The 20,679-nt window shown below is 34.9% G+C and overlaps 2 protein-coding genes across 7 annotated transcripts; one reads left to right on the top strand and one right to left on the bottom strand.

Annotated features, from left to right (window-relative positions):
- Window positions 1-1,263: 1,263 nt before the first annotated feature.
- On the top strand, window positions 1,264-3,901 carry LOC113865538 (coiled-coil domain-containing protein 115). 4 transcript variants are annotated; one of them, XM_027500170.1, is made up of 8 exons: window positions 1,347-1,496; window positions 1,527-1,629; window positions 1,811-1,928; window positions 2,130-2,240; window positions 2,389-2,408; window positions 2,617-2,704; window positions 2,828-2,943; window positions 3,618-3,886. In XM_027500170.1, exons 1-7 carry the CDS (start codon window positions 1,444-1,446, stop codon window positions 2,920-2,922), a joined length of 588 nt encoding a protein of 195 aa, XP_027355971.1. In that variant the 5' UTR covers window positions 1,347-1,443; the 3' UTR covers window positions 2,923-2,943; window positions 3,618-3,886. The 4 variants fall into 4 exon arrangements, with proteins under 4 accessions (XP_027355968.1, XP_027355971.1, XP_027355970.1 ...); XM_027500167.1 differs by having other exon boundaries at window positions 1,264-1,629; window positions 3,618-3,901; XM_027500169.1 differs by having other exon boundaries at window positions 1,347-1,629; window positions 2,398-2,408.
- Window positions 3,902-4,515: 614 nt separating this feature from the next.
- LOC113864553 (actin cytoskeleton-regulatory complex protein pan1) lies at window positions 4,516-19,084 on the bottom strand. Of its 3 annotated transcripts, XM_027498403.1 has the most exons (14): window positions 18,453-18,927; window positions 17,065-18,211; window positions 11,106-11,324; window positions 10,790-11,016; window positions 9,996-10,070; window positions 8,991-9,062; window positions 8,814-8,912; window positions 7,089-7,160; window positions 6,891-7,005; window positions 6,501-6,569; window positions 6,101-6,413; window positions 5,856-5,934; window positions 5,202-5,509; window positions 4,636-5,144 (listed from the first exon to the last, which is right to left on the bottom strand). In XM_027498403.1, exons 1-14 carry the CDS (start codon window positions 18,585-18,587, stop codon window positions 4,799-4,801), a joined length of 3,276 nt encoding a protein of 1,091 aa, XP_027354204.1. In that variant the 5' UTR covers window positions 18,588-18,927; the 3' UTR covers window positions 4,636-4,798. The 3 variants fall into 3 exon arrangements, with proteins under 3 accessions (XP_027354201.1, XP_027354203.1, XP_027354204.1); XM_027498400.1 differs by having other exon boundaries at window positions 4,516-5,509; window positions 18,453-19,084; XM_027498402.1 differs by having other exon boundaries at window positions 4,518-5,509; window positions 5,856-5,931; window positions 18,453-18,928.
- Between the last annotated feature and the right edge of the window lie 1,595 nt (window positions 19,085-20,679).

Genomic DNA, 20,679 nt, shown 5'->3' with positions numbered 1-20,679 from the left:
ACCGTAAACTTATTATTTATTAATAATATTTAAATTTTATTTTTATATTTAAATTTAAAATAATATCTTTCTATACAACATATGTATTATAAGCACAACTATAATCTATTAAATCTAAATAATATTATTTTTACTATTTATTCACATTCAAATAAGTTTTTGAAAATATATAAATATAAAAAATTATTGTTAATTTTTATTTGTTAATTTTTTTAAGATAAAAAAAAGTATAATTTTTTTAATATACACATATATTTCTTTATTATAAAATTTTTTTGTAACTATTTATCTTTTATTCAAATTATTTTTTTTAAATTTATATACATTATAAATATTTAATTAACTAAAATAATTTTTCAAACATTTATATTTTTGATAAAATACTTTCGTATAGTGTATGAGTTAAAAAATACTAGTATATATATATATATATTATTTTAATTAAATCTATTGTTTTCTTACAATTTCAAATTCAAAAGTTAAAAAAAATATTTTATGTATCAACTTTCTGTTGTTAGTATTGAACTTCTCTACTCTAACTCTATTCACATTCTCAATGTTTGTCTCATTAAGACTTAATAACTATGAAATGTTATTAATTATAGTTAGTTATCAATGTTGTCACAAGAGATTACTAAGTGATCTCACACGAAGGGACAATCATTGTACAAATCTATTTCGTTGTCGCTCTGACATTACCAATCAATCAAATTTCACACAAGATAGGATTATCACTGACAAATAACTTGTGTGTTTAGTTTTGTTTGTTGTTTTTAAGAATTTTAGTTTAGAAAATTATTATATTAAAATATATTTAACATTTATGATATTTGAATATTTATTTTTTATCTATGTTTGTACTTGTTCGGCAACTACATATTGAATTTTTGTATTATTATGCTACTTATGTGAAATTATATCAACATGTTTTTCTTTATAAATATTTTTTTCTCAAACAAGTACGAGTAATGAGTATAAGAAGGTATGCAGGTATCCAAAGAATACGATATGGGGATTAATGTTCATATCCACACAGGTATGAAGCCGGATACAGTATTATTTTAAAACGCAGGTACGGAAATAGGTACTGTATTACCCTACCCATACCCATCCCTACATCTAATTGGCAAGTCTTCCAAGGTTTTTAAGTTAATTTAACTAGGTTAAATACAAAGGATATTATTAGTTTTAAAAAATACAAGGGTATTAAAGGAATTTCATTAATTGATAAGATTTAAATTATGGAAAATGTTATTTTCGGAAACATATTAATTTTATTGTATCACCGTTATATTGATGCAGAGAAACATGAAAACAAGATTAAATAATAAATTCATAATAGAATGAAAATAATTACAAGAAGGGATATTTATGGAAGAATTTTGTGGTGAAGTGCAGTGAGAAATTGCGTTAACAGAAAGGTGATCAGTGTGAAGAAGGTCGATGGAAAAAGAGGATCATCAGTATTGTGTGAACGGCGAAGAACCGCAAATTCAAGAACCGGAGAAAGAGGATGAAGAGAAACTGGAACCGGAGAGAGAGGACGCAGAGAAACTTGTTTTGCAATTTATGGATTCGATGCATAACTACCTTGCCCTCTGCGATGCATTTTCATGCACACTTCGACAGGTAAAACTAAAACCCTTTCGTTCGATGCAACGAAGGATTTCGAATTTCTTTTATGCGTTCTTCGTTTCAATTTTCAAATGCTTTGAATTTAGTTTTCTGATCTGTCCACTACTGAAATCTGGCAACTAAGAGTTTTTGCTATGGTTTTTTGTGTCTTTTTGGTGACCATGTGTAATTACAGGGATGGCTGGATTTGGCAAGTGCTCGTCATTCCATGGGTGGCTCTCGCATTAATAGTTCTTTATTGGACCTGAAATTCCATTCAGCTTCTACAACAGTGGAGATAACCAATTCTGATGGTAAAATTTGTGTTTTATACTGAAGGACACGATTGCAACTGATTGATCTTACTTGTAGTATCTTTTCTTTTCTCCTCCCGTGTGCTAGCTAGCATGCTTTCACTTGCATTTTTATGATGTTTTTTTTTGTAACATGTTCTTTGTATTAATATTGATGGAACCTCTGTTTTAATATGTGAAGTACTGTACTTGACTCAATAGGTACACAGCCATGCTTCAAGTTGCGTAAATGGGTATCCTCTGAGAATGTAAGTACACAATTAGAAGACGAGAATATGCAGCCACGAGATAGTAGTGATGTGAAATCTTCTGGTATGGTTTTCTTCTCCCTCTGCATCAAATAATTCTTCTGGTATGATTTTCATTCTGTATGTTTTAAGTAGCATGGTAGTTGTTTCTCATTTTCTTATATATTTGGTTGTACAAACTGCTGAGGTGATCATTGCAAAGAACTTATCAGGACTTGCAGATAATGATGAAGTAAGTATTCTTCTACAAATATTATCCCTTCCTTTCATCAGTATATATTCTAGTTTCTCTTGACAATATATTCTTAAATCAACGCAAGCATAAAAAGTAGAATTGGATTGGATCTCTAATATCAATGCTATCATGAAATATGGTGAACAAATCATAGAATTGGATAGAGTTTGAGCTACTATCTAAGTCTTGTCAGTGCTTTTTAAAGGTTCAAAAGGAGCGATCCAAGTCCTTGTCAGTTTTTGGAATTTTAATTTCCCCAAAACTTCGAGCCACCCAGCTGTCATTTGAGAGAGGTGGATAACAGAACTTCAGATCTTTATTCCCATTTCTTTGTACACGTGGTTTTAGTCATCTGTTTATAGTTTGTACTTTACTTCCACGATATAAAGCATTCTCTCAATTGAAATTCTTTACAGCACTAGAGACACTTGTAGAAATAGCAAATGTGCAATCATCATTGTTATACTCTTTTCACCGACTGCATCAAGAGGTGGAAGATACCAAAGAATGAAAATAGTATCAGTTCCTTCAGGTATAGATAATCTTTACTCCATTTGTTCCCGCTCTCTTCTACTCCTATTTTTTGACTGTACAATTACAAACTCAGAATGGCATTGAGGAATACTTTCTTTCAATAGCATATCAGGACTATGGTATTTTATCTGCATATACATCAGATATTTTATAAGTAGGATAAGGATCCTCTACAGTGTCATTATCACTAGAGAGGATCCTCACCATTAAAACAATTAAAAAATTATTTTAACAAAATGAAAAGTTAGAATTATCACTAGATTTAGTGCAGTGAAATTTTCACTGAAGAGGATCAAGATCGTATTCAAGTAACATTTATCGTGAACAAATACTAAAACAAATAAATAAAATATAGCACAGTATGTGGCACATGCTTGGATGAGATTATACTTTAATTCAGTGGCACGAGGCATTTTAATTTTAAACGGTGTTTGAACATTGTTGGTGGAAAACTGACAATATCTTAAGAGGTAACATTGTTTTCCTGTAAAAGCCTCTCATAGTCGGGCAAAATCTTTGATCTTTCCCTCTACTTAAACGTGAAAGAAAAGAGAGAAATAAAAAACAAACGGTTTATGATGTAAGTTATTGATTGAATTAGTAGTGATTCAATGAGAAACTCATGAAGAAAATAGAACCTTTTTTCTGCCTGGTGATCAACTTCTTATGCAGGCTGTCGGAAATGCATCGCATGTGGATAATCTTAATTGCAGTATTGGGGATCCAGCTTTGCGAAGATTTTGGCGTTAAATTTATTGATGTTATCAGAAGACACTGAAAAATTCCCCCATTGTGCTTATTTCATTTTTATATTGGGCAGAGTTACATGGACATTATGTTGTCTTGGTAAGAGGGGAACGGGTTTTACTTGACGCTTGCAAACAGTTGTGCGCTTGCTGAAGGTTGCCCCTCTCTGCCACAGTTATGACCCGAGTTCAATACAAAGGATTTTTATTTCATCTTGATTGAATGAATAATTAATTTACCAATGAAAATATATTCATCCTATAATTGAACCCCAATTGGAATCTTTGTGAGAATCTATATTCTTGCTATTCTTTTAATTTTTTTCGTTATTTTCTTTTTCATGTTATTTTCTTGTGTTGGCTCGATAAGTTTGAAAGGACGCTCTGATTTGTCAAAATGGGTCGAATACATGTAGAAAATTAGTCGTAAGCATGTCGTTAATTCAGCCGGACTGTTGCGGGCACTCGAAACATTTGGTCAGTTTTTGTCCTTTTATAGCTAGATCACTTAAAAATGGATAGTAATTGGGCTTCTGTGATCATTGTTTTTCTCATTTTTTTATTGAGTTACGATAAAGCACTGCTAATTCACTAATTCAGTGCTCGAGGATACAACCATTGCATCAAATGCTTAGTGCGGCAACCAAGACTCGAGATTTCACTACAGATAATTAATTAACGAGTGCGCAATAGTTTCTATGCGGTTTCTGTTTCTTCTGTGGTGATAGTCAATTTGTTTTGGTCATGGTAATAGTCAAATTATAGGCCCGGAGAAATGCCATCGGAACGGGGCATACATGAATGCATGTAATGAACCCAAGAAAAAGAAAAATATATTTTGCATGCGATTGCCATTAAACTTAGTAGTACATACAAACCAAGACATTTAGTTTCATCTCTGTATCTCTCCCTCCCACAACACACACACACACACACTCGTGCTCGCATACCCCTCAAAAAAATTAGAAAAAGCTGTCTCCAAACTACTACATTGGCCGTACCATATAATATTACCGTCCAGCTTTTCTTTTCGCTATACACAAAAAAAATAGGCTATCATGAACAATCAAGGAAATGGAAGCAACGAGGAAAAAGCTGGATTGCAGGTTAGAATGCACTCCAGCTATCAGAACCTTTCTTCGGAGATTGATTTTCTGAAGAAACCTTAAACGGGCCAGAGGAGCCGAATGGATCAGAGTCATCGAAAGAGAATGGACCACTGTGGCCGAAGTCCTTGGTGCTACTAATTGAATCAAACCTTGCATGCCCCTGACGACTGAAGTCGAAATCTTTGCTGCTACTCATGGAATCAAACCTTGTGAGCCTCTCAGGATTGTGGCCGAAATCTTTGTTGCTACTCATAGAATCAAACCTTGTGAATTTATTATCGTGATTGTACCCGAAATCTTTGCTGCTACTCATAGAATCAAACCTTGTGAATCTATTATCGTTACTGTAGCCAAAATCCTTGCTGCTACTCATGGAATCAAACCTCGTAAATTTCTCGTTATTGAAGCCAAAATCCTTGCTGCTACTTATGGAATCAAATCTCGTAAGCCTCTCTGGTTGAGGAGAATATCCACCTTCGTGCATGCTGAAGGAATCAAACCTTGACATGTCAAAGAAGTGATCCCCTGCCTCACTGTACCTGGGAGAGTTGCCGAACTTGGAAAGTGGAGTACCAGGCACTGAATCATCAAAAGTAAACGGGCTTTTTGTCTGGAATGTGCCATCAGAGTGGCCAGATCCGGTTTTAACTGGGTTTATACCAAAATCACCAGATTTAAAGAAGTCTCCCTGCTGGTCCATGTCAGTGTCCTACAAAACCAAACATAATTTTACTAGGCAGTAGTTTTATATATCAATTACTTTTTTCATTATCCCATGGCAATGTTATGTTGTTCAGAAAATCAAACTTGACTTTTGAAAAATGAAATACCTTCTTCAGTAGTTGTGCTAAAAAAAATTCCAAAAATAATAAGGAAAAAAATGTCCTCCATTGCATATTTTACATCAATTCAGTACAAATAATCTGAATAAAAGCATTTCCCCAAGAACAATTCTTTCTCAATAACTGTGACTGCAATTAATTAAGTTGATACACAGAACTTTTTTAAATAAAAGGAACAAACTAAAATTAAAAGTTATGTATAACAAGAGTTACCTTGGTCTTAAAACCCCACACCGAGTCCACATCATCGTTATTGTCAAATGCACCACCCCAGGTCGATTCATCAAAACTTCTGTGAACAGAGATTAATAACAGCACAATTAGTAGATGCAACACAGTCAAAGACGAACATTGCAGAAAAAGAAAGGACGGGGATTAAACATAAATCAATCACAATAGAGAAACCCCCCCCAACACACACACCCCACCAACACCCCTCACAAGAAAAAAAAAATTACCTGTGTGTTTCTGCATCTGCTTCGGAGCCTTTTCCAAAATGAGCATTTGAAAAAACTTGAGAAGGACTCTCCACCGTAGTCCTCCCAGCTGGACTGTCACGGGGGCTTCTTCTCAAGTCATCTTCACTGTGAGCATAAGATTCATCCTCAACTGCATAATCCCCATTAGCAGAATTATCTTGCTTCCCATTTGCATTCACAGGTGAATCATGGACAGTATTTTCATCAGAGAAATTTTCTACTCCATGAATGAATGCAGGCTTTGGTTTTGAAGATGCATTTTTTGCATCAAATGTGAGATCATTAGCAAATCCTGGAAGCAAACAAAGCAATCAATAAAACAAGTTACTTACTGAAAAACATGAAATTAATCTTGCAAGAAAAAGAGATTATGGCATACCTTCATCCTCAAATTTATCCCAATCTTCATCCCAAAGAGCTGCACTCTCTGATATTCCAGGTTGCCAACCTTGTAATTCATTAGGTTCATACACATACATAGACAACCATTTTTGAAGTTAGAAACAGAGAAGTGCATTCACTTGAAGCTAATATAAGTAGTTTATCAGTCATTAATATCCCTTGGTTTTGCTAAAGAATGCTTGGAAAAAGTAGGTTTCTAAAATGTAAGAAGAGGCTTCCACACATTATAGCCAACACAAAAAATCACATATAGCAAGAAAAAAAAAACTAGTTTAAAAAATTGACATAATTGTAGTGTGATTCTGAGAATCAACATAAAACAGAAATAAGTGACTGAGAAAGAAGCCATAATGAGATTTATAATTACCAGCAGGAAGTTGAACCATTGTAATTGACTTCACATCTATCCCATGTTTTTTGCACCGTTCAGCTAAAGCCTTAAATAACTCCTCCAGATCTGACTGTATGCGCTCAGCACGAACCTATTGAATTAGCTAAACATCAGCAACATACTAGAAAGGCTTCCACAGAAATCCCCTGTCTAAATTCAAGAAATAAAATTCACCTGAAGAATACCATCTGCACTGCCTCCTTGTTCCATTTTGACAATGGCTTGCTGCAACTCCACCTTCCTTTCCTAAAAATGTACCAACTAATGGTTAAAGATGCATTGAAACTTGAAATGTTTCAAGATGGTCATATATACTCCTAAGACAGGTTCAATGTTGCAAAGAGAGGAAACATGGAAGAGAGGAATAAATAACCAGTTCCTAACATCAGACCAATTCCATACTATGGTAAGAAACATTCTCTAAAACAGATAACAGACAAATTCTGCCTTTTTTTTTGTGTGTGTGTGTGGGAAGTGGGGATGGGGTGAGAAAAGAGGTGGGGGTTCAGTGGATTTGAGTGGACAAGAGTGCCATCTGTGCTCTAAAAACGATTTCATTATAACTACGGATTTGAATGTATAAATACTCTGTTGGGCATAAAAAAGATGATTTTTAATCTAAAAAGTATGTTCCTTTCTTCTGAGAAGAGTGGATTGCTTGGGTGTGAACCTTGTGAGACACAAATGGAACCAAGCATGAAGCTTACTAAAGATGATCGGACAACATGTGGGTCACCCACTAATAGATACAAAAGGTTAGTGGTCTGGCTGGACATTGCTTTGCCAGAGAGTATTGTCAGTCAGTCTATGTATAGAGTATAGACTAACTACCACTTACTTGAAAGCTCTAACTTGCATAATTTTCTTTAAGAAAGTTCCAGAGAAAGGTTCTGTAGCAATGAGGCATATGCAGCTCAAAGCTTATCCTGAAGTTTCTTGGTCTGAACCTCATTCCTATAGACTAAGAATCCACTACCAAGTATTGTGTCTTTTTTTCTGAGGAAAACCTAGTTTCATGAAAAAGCAAGAAGCAAAATGTAGTTGCAAGGCAGCAGGGCAAAACCTGATTATTGTGCTAAAACACTTACAAGTTGTAAGATAAGGTGGATTAGACATTTACTGGGACATATTAGGATTGCCAGAATCTCCACAATGAGATTGCAATGTAATAATCAGGATGCCATGTAAATTTCCTCTGAACCTAATTTTCCATGAGAATACAATGCAAATTAAATAAATTTTCATTTAAGGAAATGATTCAGCAGAATTTAGCTCCGCTGATTATGTTTGAATGAGCAAGGTGTTTTAGTAAGGTACATAAACAAACAAAAGGAAGAAGACAAACAGACATGGAATTTCAAGTGGTTCAGCCAACAGTGAATTACAGGCCTGCATCCAAACTCCGCAAGCAAAGCAGAGAGAAGATTCACTTGGACCAACAAATATTACAAGGAGTAACTGCTCAAGCCCAAAATTAAATACAACCCACTTTATAATTGTAGATATAAAACAATTCATGAGCATTTACTTTACAATTTTTAGGCTTTCGAGAGTATTGGTTTTTGACATGGTATCAGGGCTTCTATGACCACGTGGTCATGAGTTTGATCCTTGTCACCTCCATTCAAAATAAAATTTGAATTTGAGCACAATATAGGGTGTGGTAGTGCATTGTGCAAGCTTCAAGTCCAAAGGGATCTCGCATGAGGGGGTACTTTAGATGTAAAATAAAACCACTCATGAGCTTTTGCCAAACAACTTAAGCTTTCAGGAGAGTTGGTCCTTCAACATTATTTAAGAATAATGCAGTAAAACAAGTAGTAGATACTAAATAGTCAATAACTCTCACCTCTTACAAATAGCCTATCCATCAACAAGTAATTTAGAATTTCTAATTACCTGTATATCGCGAAATTTAGCTTCTTCTATAGTCAATTTGGATGCTATTTCTCCTACTTGTTTGTATTTCTCTTCATATTTCTTGCCTAAAGATTCTGCCTGTAACATACCACCAAATGATAGTTAATTTTTTTCACATCTTGAACTTGCATTACATTTTCAGTAGAAGGAATATACCTCACGCTTATCCGCAGATGCCCTTTCTGTAATCTCATTTAGTCTATTATCACACCTGCTTTTGTATAGAACCTGCAATACAACATGGGGTTGGGGTGGGGGGGGAGTGAGGGCATGATTCGTCTTTCTTTAATCAGATTCATGGCATACAATCACCCAAATTATTCATTAAAAGAAAATACTGGTTTTTACCCAAAAAACAATCCTAACTTTATCCACTTAAAATTATCAATCTTTTCTCCACACATAGCATGATTCCAAGTACAGTTTCTTGAGGGAAAAAATTGCTCCTTACATTCAAAATTTCCAGCCATCCCAACCAGAACTCTATTCCAAGGCTTCAACTGAAACCCAATTAGAACCATAAACCCTACCATCAAGTCAATGTAGGACAATGTGCATTTGTCATAGCAAACCAGTCCTTCCAGCTAAATTACACAGTTCTGGTACACTGTTTGAATTAGCTTATTTTATGTTTATAATTGTACACTGAAGAACCATTTAGCTTAAAAGTTAGTTTGTTGCAAAAAGCAAGTAAACCCATATGTATGATAATACCAGAACTCTATTCCAAGGATTCAACTGAAACCCAATTAGAACCATAAACACTACCATTATGTCAATGTAGGACAATGTGCATTTGTCATAGCAAACCAGTCCTTCTAGCTAAATTACACAGTTCCAGTACACAGTACACTGTTTGAATTAGCTTATTTAATGGTTACAATTGTACACTGAAGAACCATTTAGCTTAGAAGTTGGGTTTGTTGCAAAAAGCAAGTAAACCCAAATGTATGATAATTCTTCACATTTACAGGTCAAAGATTACTTAATTATTTGTTTGACCTAATATGCATGCAGTCACTTCATTAATGCAAACACAAGTATACTTTCAAGCAAACCACCACCAGCATGGCCTAGCCTACAGATAATTGATTTCAACCATGTTAAACCTCTCACATGGAACATCAATCTAAGATTTTAAAAAAGACATGAATTACTCACCAGTTCCTGCATTTTGTTGCGGTAAAGCTCGATCTTCTCTTTTGAATCCAGAATCACATTCTGTGTTTCTTCAGCCTACAACAGCAAAGAGAACATTTCTTCTTTATGATTTCAGAGTGTGCAAGATAACCCAGACCACTTACAAATAAAAAGACCTGGTTCAAAATATTACTAAATACAGGGAGTTAATTTTGGATTCAAAAGTAACTTCCTGCCCCTCATTTTGAATGCACTTGTTGCAAAATTATATTATAGACCAAAAATTAACTTTGGGAGCAAAAACATAAGAAGAGACTAACTTTTGGGCCCCACAAGAACAGAAATAATTTTGAAGAGGCTATTCAAACAAACACTAAGGGACTGTGAACTTCTATAAGAGCAGTTTCTAGTTATACATTCAAAAGATTTTGGCATAAATAAGGAAACAGTAATTTTATTAGAGAATGCCGTTTACACAGTTCTTAGGACTTAGGAGCATTTGGTTGGGAAAGAAATGCCTCATTTTTCAAAGGAGTCTCTGAGCCTAACATTTATTGGTAAATATGATTGAATCCAAGGCTTTAAAAATGAGTTTAATTTTTCATTTAAAAACTGGAACTTTTTTAATAAAAGAAAATCATAAATTCAATCATGAAGAGAAAATAAATACAAAGAAATAGGAGAACAAGGGATCCTCCATAATGTAAGCAGAAAAACAAAAGCACAAAAAAAATGAAAAACACCACACGATTGGGGCCTTCACTTTACCAAAATTTATAACATACGGACAACAACCACATAGCCAAAGCAAATACCTTTTTCTCCGCACTTGTTGCCTCTTGAGGGTTTGAATTCAATATATTCCGCTCACCATTGTCTGTGGGGTTCAAAAAGGAATCCTCCAACACAGGTGTTCCTGACTTTTGCTGATTGGGCTGTGTAGTGCCATCAGCCTGGGCAGAACTTCCAGGCACTGGTGGCCTCAAGCCAGCCGCTGGTGCCACTGGTCGAGCACCTGGCATCCCTTGTTGCTGCTGAAAACCTTTAGACAAATAAAAAAAAATCATCAGAAAATGTCCTACAAGGGAAAGAGAAAAGACAATTTAAGATAGTGTAAATTAGTGAATATACCTGTGCCCATACCCCAGCCTGCATTTCCATAAGAAATTTTTGGATGGCCTGTCATTGACATCAGTGTCTCATCATACATAACACTGTTGGGAAGAGACTGTGGAAGAGGGCGACCTTCCCTATACCGCTCCATCAAATAAAGAGCAAAGCAAAACTCCCTCAAAGAAAGCATGCTATCATTATCCTGATCAGACAAGTCCCACACCTTCTTTAAGATATCTGCAGCAAGTCCACAAAGCTATTATTAAGTTTTGCTATCAGAGAAATAAGAAAAAGGTCATTCCATACTTGTCCACCTCTCCAAGAAAAGTTCCAAAATAGTGAAGTATTTGATCAGACAGAACTCAACCAAGAAACAGTGCAAAAGAAAAAAGTAACATAGCTAGGAACATTGTCCTATCAGGGTAACATATTTCTTAGTAGCTTTTAATTTCTCTTAGCCTGACTGTCTTTCTGACAATGGGAACCTCATTAGCAATGATAAATTCGCAGCCAGTATGATGTTCTGCACAAAAATTGTGGATCATGAATTGGCTGACAAATAAACTATTTTCTTCACATTCCTTTAAAAATTAATCCAACATAGCACTGAGTATGATACAAACATGAGCCTATTCAAATTGAGTTTTCATGTTCATAACCCAGTAGATTTCAAAATGCAGAGCTGATCTATTTCTCAGGTCTAATAACCATCACCTATCACAGAATCCCACTTAAACTCAAGCTATCAGTATTGTGTTATTTTTCCTTCAAAAAATAGTTTATTAATTATTGTGATATCAAGGTGAAACATGAGGATTTGGCATTGGGTGGGTATCTTGGTTCATAACCAAAATTTATTCATACCCCTAGAAATATCTCATAGGAACCTAAGTGATATAATTTGGTGAATCAGAGTCCCTTTTCCTTGATTCTACTCACCGCAACTTTAAGTGATATACAAGGACTTCGACTTAAGTTCTTCTTGCATGTTCTCTGATAAATTCTTTTACAGCTTCTATTTCACTCTCCTAACCATACGTAGGATAGATACAAATGAAGATTCGTAGACCTCGCACAGCTCTTTCTCCTTGTGTCTGCATTAATTGCAGGTCTAATTCAAATGCAGCGTTCCACTTAATTTGTCAATTTAAGGTGGTTACAAATTTACAGTATTGTGGAACTAATAAGTTTCCAATGCAATGCAAAGATGTTTTTTAACTTGAATAAATTTTAAAAATATATAAATTGAAAGAAAGACATATATTTGAAAAATATCACCACTATTAATAAACCATGTCTCAAGAATGAAAATTATATTTTCTTATATAGGAGTAAATTAAAGAGATAAGACTTCACAAATTGAGGAAGAAATAAATTGTTTGAATCCAAAAGTTAGAGATATGGAAAGTTGTGTGATTAACAACTGAATAAATTGGAATTGACTAAATTTAAGTAATAATATTTGAGAGAATTCAAAAATGGTAACAAGTGAGATGCTTGATATAGAAGTCGCATAGTTTATTGAAAGAGTAGATTAAAAGAAGTTCTAACTCTCAATACTCAATGTAATATATAGGAATTGATAATATTTGCGATTCTCATAATAACAGTCACCTTCTCTCAACTTCATGCAGTTTTTCAATGCACACATCAAAGGTTTTGGTTGGAAAAGGAGACTACAATTTTATGGCAACATGTGGTTGATATAATTCTATGGTGTGGTTGATAAGAAACACCATATTTTAAAGGTCATCACTTTGCCCTTACATTTGTAATGAGATAGTATAGTGTTTATGCCCTCCTTCTCCATCTTTCTAATAATAGTTATTTTTTTTAACCAAGAGAAAAAAAGGAATGGCAGATCTCAATGGAAACTGATGTTTAGTTAAACAAAACAAAATTTTGCTTCCATGTTGATAAGAAGTAGGTATCTTATTAAGAAGAATTAGGGATGAATTCTAATTACAAAACTCACACTGCAGAACTTCAAGGGTCTGCACCTCCCAATGCCATAAGGCCCTAATTTCCTTTCATCCAAAAGCCCCCCTCCCTCTTTAATCTCCACTCTTATTTATAGGCAACATGCCTTGTTCAACTAATTCACCTAAGTAACCAACTAATGGAGATTAACTAAGTAATCTGTTGAAACAAACTATCAATGGAGTGACCTATCAATACTCCCCATTCATATTTATTACTATTACTATAATAAATAATGAATATAATTTTAATAAAATAATAAAAAGAAAATATGTAAAAATAAAAATGTGAATTTCTATTTTTTTTTTTTTTACAATTATACAAAAGTATAGAGTGAGGATAAATAATGAATTACACTAAAACTACGAAGATTCGTTTATTTTGATATTAATTAAAAAAAAAAAATTCCTATGACATTACTCAATAATTTAAACTTGTTATCCAGGAACTTTTTCAGAAATACTATAATAAAAGGAACATAGGAGTTTGTCGTATTTGACCAAATAGGATCGTCCAATTCCTATAGAACCTATCACTAAAATACCCCTGGGGAGGTAGGGCTAAGCGGAGCAAAAAGAGTTTTTCATGAGATGGGAAATGAAAACTATTAGCCTCCCACAGGATTTGTGAATAAATAATTGTCTGATAATGAGCAAGGAATATCCGTCTTTCTGCTAAACAGGATATATTAAACTCATAATGCATTAGATATTTTTTATGAATGTCAACTAAGTATCGTAAGTAAATTGCTCCCGGTTGTTCAATCATTTGATAACCAGAGTTATTCTTTGATAAATGATCACTATAAGTAATAAGTAATCTCCACTCTTATTTATAGGCAACATGCCTTGTTCAACTAATTCACCTAACTAACCAACTAATGGAGATTAACTAAGTAATCTTTTGAAACAAACTATCAATGGAGTGACCTATCAATACTCCCCTCCCTAAAGCTTCACCTTGTCCTCAAGGTGAAGGATTACATAACCCCACCCGGGTCCCACATTCTTGATTTTACCTCACTAATGCTGTATTGTATGCCTCCTAACACTTCCCTTTCATCAAGGTCTTCTTCCAACAACATGACCCTTAATTCTTTATTCTTGCAAACGTAGTCCGGACAAAATTTCTCATCACATCTAAACCAGAGATCTTTTTGCTGTCTTCATTATATTTTGCTGTCGACAATTTTTTAAAATTTCTTCCCCTTCTACTAACTCCAAGATTTTTAGTGGATTTATTGAAATAATTCATGCTAGAATTATTCCTTGTTGTAGAATTCAAATTTGAATTGTTCGGTGCAGAAGACTCCACACGAGCTCCTCCATTTATTCCAGTTGCCCCTCTAGGTCTGAATCGGCTATCGTAATCCCCAGAATAGGTTTTTGGAACCACGTTACTCTCGTTATTGGTACCCCATATAGTTCCTATTGTGTTTTCGGTGCCTCCTTTTCTCCAAAGTATCTGGTTTTTGTCGTCAATGGGTTGAGCCATTTCCATCATCTCTGACAAAGACTCCCTTGAATGTAATTTCAATTCTGCCCTTACCTCCTCTTTGAGACCATTCAAAAAGATCCCTTTCAAATATTCCTGTTTTGTGATTCTTAAGGGTCCCGCATAAATCTCAAATTGTTCCCACTAATCTTGTACTAAGTCGTCTTGTTTTAACCCCAACAATATCTCATATGGGCTCTGAATCATTGAGGGTTGGAATCTGCGAATGACTGCCTGACAGAATTGTGTCCAAGAAACACTTCCGGTGCAAGATTCCCACCACTGAAACCATGAAAGAGCTTTTCCCTCCATCGCTACCAAGACTGTTATCATGCGTTCTCCCTTTGATACTCCTCGTAGTTGAAAGTCTCTTTCGATCTTGTTAATCCACCCATATGCGTTGTCTCCCTCGAAGATTGGAATTTCAAGTTTCTTCCACCGATCATCCCCTTCAACAACGTGCTCGTTTCTGCCCATATTCTCACTTTCGGCCTCCCCAAGGGTATTATGATTAAGACCCGATTGAATCTCTCCTAATCTGCGCAATATCTCTTGGGAGTTACTTTCAGTGTTTCGTACCCAAGCCTCCCTTAACGACCTGCGCTCACCTTCCTCTTCCTTCTGTTTTTGAAGATCCAACAAACTACTTTCCAATGCCTCTATTTGGCTTTCCATCCTTGTTCCCACCATGAACATGCCCAAAATCGTAGAACTTTGATACCAGTTGATAAGAAGTAGGTATCTTATTAAGAAGAATTAGGGATGAATTCTAATTACAAAACTCACACTGCAGAACTTCAAGGGTCTGCACCTCCCAATGCCATAAGGCCCTAATTTCCTTTCATCCAAAAACCCCCCCTCCCTCTTTAATCTCCACTCTTATTTATAGGCAACGTGCCTTGTTCAACTAACTCACCTAGCTAACCAACTAATGGAGATTAACTAAGTAATCTTTTGAGACAAACTATCAATGGAGTGACCTATCACATGTTTTGTCCCTTGGAAAACATGAATAGACATTCAGGTGCACCCCAACAGTTTTCCAAACATACTTTTAATGGGCATTTTCTGTTTTCATTGGTTACAGGTTTTCACAGTAGGTTTGTTTAAGGAGGATTCCTTAGCCTCCTCCTCTGCCATCATTTTTTTGTTCAAATAAAACTGTTCTTTTATTTAATGCCAAAAAATTGTTTTTAAAAAAATCATCTAGGAAATATTTGTTAATGATATTGCAGTAATTTATGAATCATTTTGGGGAGATAAAAATATTGTATTTCCTGTATAAGAAATTTATAGTAATAGTCATCCTTTCATAATGTTCCACTTCAATTGGTCAAGAACTCTCTTTGGAATTACACCTAGGGTGTTAAAGGATTTATTATCTTGACAGGAAATTTTGCCCATAGTACTTAATCATTTATCTCCATTCAAACATTTAGTTAATCAACAAAATTCATAGAATGATTATATATAACAACACAAAACAAAAGCATATTCTCACTAAGAGAGAGTAACATGGATCAAGCATCACCATTCTTTTATAAGTTTCCCATATTTTATTGCATGCCCACTCATCTACCGTAACATTCTCATCTTTATAACTATGCTCTTATAGGCAATCCATCACCAGATATTCAATATCATTAAGCATTGTTAGTCTTATGTTCATTTAGATGAAAAATTCATATTAACTCAAGAGACACCTTTGATCACAAAAAACGCTAAAAGTGCTTCTTAATTTTATCCACCCAATTTGAATTCTATGACTATATCTTCCTCTATTTGTGTCACCCAGAATGACAGATCCATAGATCCAATATGCCTAAACCGAGTGACTTATGGTATGGTATGGTATGATCTCCAATTTTCACCTCCAAGCCCATGCTCAAATGTGTGCTGAACTTGCATTCCTTACATTCACTTACTACCACATAATTGTTAACAATGTGATTCCAAAGCTTCTTTCCAAATGAGAGCAAATAAAATAATGTAAAATTAAAAGGAACATGATCTGACTCCAAAAAAATTGCATTCCAATAAAATACATCAAACCCCTGCAGAAAAAGCATGTCTTCTCTAGAGCTTCAGCAGACACACTCTCTGGATTCTTAAATGTAGATCGACCTTCCACCATTGTTTTAATCAAGAGGAGCAGTCATAATAACTATGTGTCACTGTCAATTACTAGTCGTAATTAAACTTGAACATTGACATTGAACACCTCTTTTGCTACTAGAGACTCTCAATTTGTCTTACCTTCAACAGACAACAACAAAACTTCCAGTATCAGTTCACCGTAGGAAGTTCCTTCCTTGTCAACCAGAAAAAAGAATCAAGGCAGACCAAACAAAACTCTGAATTCAAGGAGCTAAACCTAAAACCTTCAGCTGACTATTGTGCTTGTTAGTTATGCATTGTTTCATGGACTAGCTAACACATCAACATACCAAAATGCATAAACATTACATCGAACAGTTGTCAGTTAGACTGAAAAAATGTTTACCTATTGGTAATCTCCAGCTTAAAAATAGGCTGCGCGCCTGCTCCCCAGTAATTTTGCCATCCCTATCAGTGTCAACTTCCATAAACACCTTCATATACTTCTGCACATCAGAAGGTTTCATTTTTTGCCAAGAAAGCTGTGAATTGTCAGAATTATTATTTCCAAGTCCAACTGATATGCCAGATGATGTAAGTGGAGATGAAGAAGCTGGTGGTGAAATTTGCTGGTTTATGTTTGGTGCAGACTGTGCACGATGAAATTGACTATTTGTAGGCAGCATTGACGAAATTGCACCCTGTAATGAATCAAGTGAATTTTGCTTACTAGCAGGTTGGGCACCACTGGAAACTGGAACAATGGCTGATGAGACACTACTGACAGAATAACCCTGTCCACTAGGTTCTTGCTTCGGTGCCGATGAGGCAGCAGAGAATAAATCATTGCCCAAAACTGAACTGGAAGAGAACCCATTTCCAGAAACAGCTAATGCTTTAGTGTTGACAGTTGTTGACTGAGGCATTGGTGGGACTGGAGACAGTGATGTCGATGTTGGTAACGCAGCCGCTGGTGTGGTTCCTCCTGGTCTTGCAGCAACAATACCAGGCCTTACACCATTCCAATCATTCGAGATGCCAGGATTTGAGAGACTGTGAACAGCCATGTTAACTCCTCTAGAAATATCTGGACCTGCAAGACCCTGTTGTGGACGGGGAGCGCTACTAGCAGGCATAGATTGAGGTCTCATGCCAGGACTCTGCTGGGAAGGAAAATACTGCGGGTTTGCAACAGGACCTGCTAACCCCTGTCCTCTATAGACAAAACTTTGTGACGATGTTGGTGCAGTGACACCCATCGGCCCAACAGAAGCAGTGGCACCCACCGAATTTGGATGCGGCAGAGGAGCAGTGACACCCATCTGCCCAACAGACGCATTAGTAGCAACCGAGTTTGGACGTGGCGGAGGTATAGCAGCAAGATTAATCTGCGGCGCAGGGATTTTAGCAGCAGCAGGACTATATAACGCAGCCTTCACAATATCAGGCGTTAAATCTCGCTTACTCTGAGCCACAGTTACTAACCTCAGAGCATTATAAAACTCATTCCGCCCAAGGAAACCGGTTTTTGCCTGATCAGCATACGCCCACACCTGTAGTTCATACCAAGAACAAGAAGCATTACGCTAGATCGAGTAAACATTTTCCAATTATATGAACAGCGAAATGAAGCAGCAACGAAAACCTAAAACAAATATTCTAAGCCTAAGCAAACAAGCACCAAATCATAGCCTATCTGTCACGAAAACCCTATGCCTCAAAGAGAAAACACATATAGAAGTGTTGTGGCTTGATTTGTTTGATTTATAATAGAAATTCAGAAGAACATATAACCTGAGCAAGAACTTGTTTGGGCAAGTTCGATCCCTGAAAGAAAGAAACAGCTTCAGCTCCACTGATTCTGCCATCTCCGTCCAAATCTGCTCTCCTGAAATACGTTTCAAATTGATCCGCGTTGGGTGCCGCCATCCGATTATTCAAAGTAGATCGCGCGCGACGGAATCAAGTCGTGGCGGTTAGGGATTCGTTTCGTGGAAGAAATAAAGGAAACGATGAATTGGAAAAAGAACAAATAAGGAATTGGATTATTCTATTTCTGAATTCGCAGATTTGGAATGATTAAATGAAAGCGAGAAAGTGAACGGCGGTGATTCCTTTTGCCGGCGAGGTTGAGTGAGATGTGGCGTCTTCTCCGACTACAACGACCGCAACACAGCCTGTGCCTCAACGGAGAATTTCATTTGATTTCATTTACATCTACATCTACATCTACATAAAGAAATAGAATAATAATCCCCTTCTACCTAAAAAAACAAAAATAATCCCCCCTTCATACACCCAAAGAAACAAAATAATAATAATTATTCCCGTAGCGTTTTTAATTTCTACTATTTTTTATTCTTTTTAAAAAGGGAAAAATAGTCTCTTGTTCATTTTTGTTCGAACACTTTTATTTCCGCTGCGACAAGAATTTTTTTAAATTATTTTACCTTATTATGCTTTGCTGTTACAAGGATAGTTCAGAAAAACTAAAAATTATAATTAACCAAGGGAATTTATTTAAACTTTAATTAATTTAATTTTTTATTTATATTTGAATTCTGAATAGTTTATTAATGGATACAAAATGTCACCAATGGATACCCTTCGTTAATTTTGTAATCAAATTGTTATCGTGAACATGACTATTGAAGTCATTATACATACTTGGGTCCTTGGAGCCAATTGAAATTTGGGTGAGATGGGGATTGAGCTAGTGCCAAGGAACTAAATTCCAGTCCCATGAACAAGGAATCATAACTCATCCTGCCAGTTGTTAGTACAAGTACTAATAGTTTAAGTAAAATGTTAAACTAATATTACTCCATTTGAAATTAAGTTGGATTAAAATTATTAAAATAGACAAGTTTTTTTTTGTCTTATTAATAAGTAACTTAAATAAACCAATTAAAAAAATTAATAAATCACTTTTTAAACATTCGATTAGTGTGTATTAAAAGTTATACTAAAAATATATTAATGACACTTATATATTACAAGTTATTTTAAATATTTTAACAAGGTAATTGAAACATGTGATTAAAAACTATTTAAAGTGATTTCACAACATGCAAAGTAGAACATTGAAGACAGATGGATGAAGACTTAAAAAAAAAGCGTTAAAATAAGTTATTAAAAAAATTATTTGATTAATAATATTTCTAAAATTTTAATTTATTTTATTGAATTCAATGATGCATGTGATCTAGATCACCAAGTGAGATAAGGTTTAGTAGATAATATTGTTAAGCTGGTAATTGAAGGCATTATTAGCATTTGCCTTTATTTTTTACTAGAACAAACTTGTGCTACGATTTCCCAAATGCATTAAATTCAAGAAAGTTATTGTTGGGACTTACGGGAGTATTTCTCGATTCTTAATTTCATACAGATATATTGTTATTGTCAGTCAAAATGAAGGGTCAACTAACCTTCTACCTGTACTGTCGGAAAATGTTTATAGAAGGCCAAAGTTCTATAAAATCTAACCCACCAAGCTATATATATATATATATAATATAATATAAAAGGTGTTCAGCATCACCTATAGGAATTGTTCCCAGTTAGTGGTTCTGGAATGAAACAAATTGCTGTCTTAATAAAATTCCGTCGAAGAAAGAATTATCGCAGTCCATTTCAAGTGGGTTGGAGCTGTCGAGATGTAGAGCTTTGGCTGAATGGTTATTCTACGGCCATTCAAGGCAGGCTTTCCTTTCTTTGCTTTAGAATAATTATTAAAATGACAAAATTATGAGTTAAATTTATTAAATAAGAAATAAAACTTCCATGATTTTATAATTATCAATAAATTTCACTTATTAATGTGTTTAAAAAAATTGTATCAATTGTTAATATTTTTTGTCATAAATTGTGATTGTGTTTCTTTTTATCAAGGTCCCTCCAGGCATTGAGATGTTGCATCACTCTTCATACACCATTGGTCAGTAATTGTATTTACTTATAACAAGCATTTTAGCTTCATTGCTGTCAAATTCAAATTGCAAGTTCTAGCGTCCAAATT

This window comes from Abrus precatorius, unplaced genomic scaffold, assembly GCF_003935025.1.
Source record: "Abrus precatorius isolate BTA unplaced genomic scaffold, Abrus_2018 Scaffold4, whole genome shotgun sequence".
NCBI classification, from domain to species: Eukaryota; Viridiplantae; Streptophyta; class Magnoliopsida; order Fabales; family Fabaceae; genus Abrus; species Abrus precatorius.
This window is presented reverse-complemented; position numbering and strand designations above follow the sequence as displayed.

Excerpts from the sequence above, each read along its gene's own strand:
- LOC113865538 (XM_027500167.1), top strand. The coding sequence starts at position 1,444 with ATGGAAAAAGAGGATCATCAGTATTGTGTGAACGGCGAAGAACCGCAA. Across the intron at positions 1,630-1,810 it reads TTTCATGCACACTTCGACAG|GGATGGCTGGATTTGGCAAG; the intron begins GTAAAACTAAAA and ends GTGTAATTACAG. Across the intron at positions 2,409-2,616 it reads GACTTGCAGATAATGATGAA|GTTCAAAAGGAGCGATCCAA; the intron begins GTAAGTATTCTT and ends TGCTTTTTAAAG.
- LOC113864553 (XM_027498400.1), bottom strand. The coding sequence starts at position 18,587 with ATGGCGGCACCCAACGCGGATCAATTTGAAACGTATTTCAGGAGAGCA. Across the intron at positions 6,414-6,500 it reads GGATAAATTTGAGGATGAAG|GATTTGCTAATGATCTCACA; the intron begins GTATGCCATAAT and ends GTTTGCTTCCAG. Across the intron at positions 5,935-6,100 it reads GCAGATGCAGAAACACACAG|AAGTTTTGATGAATCGACCT; the intron begins GTAATTTTTTTT and ends CTCTGTTCACAG.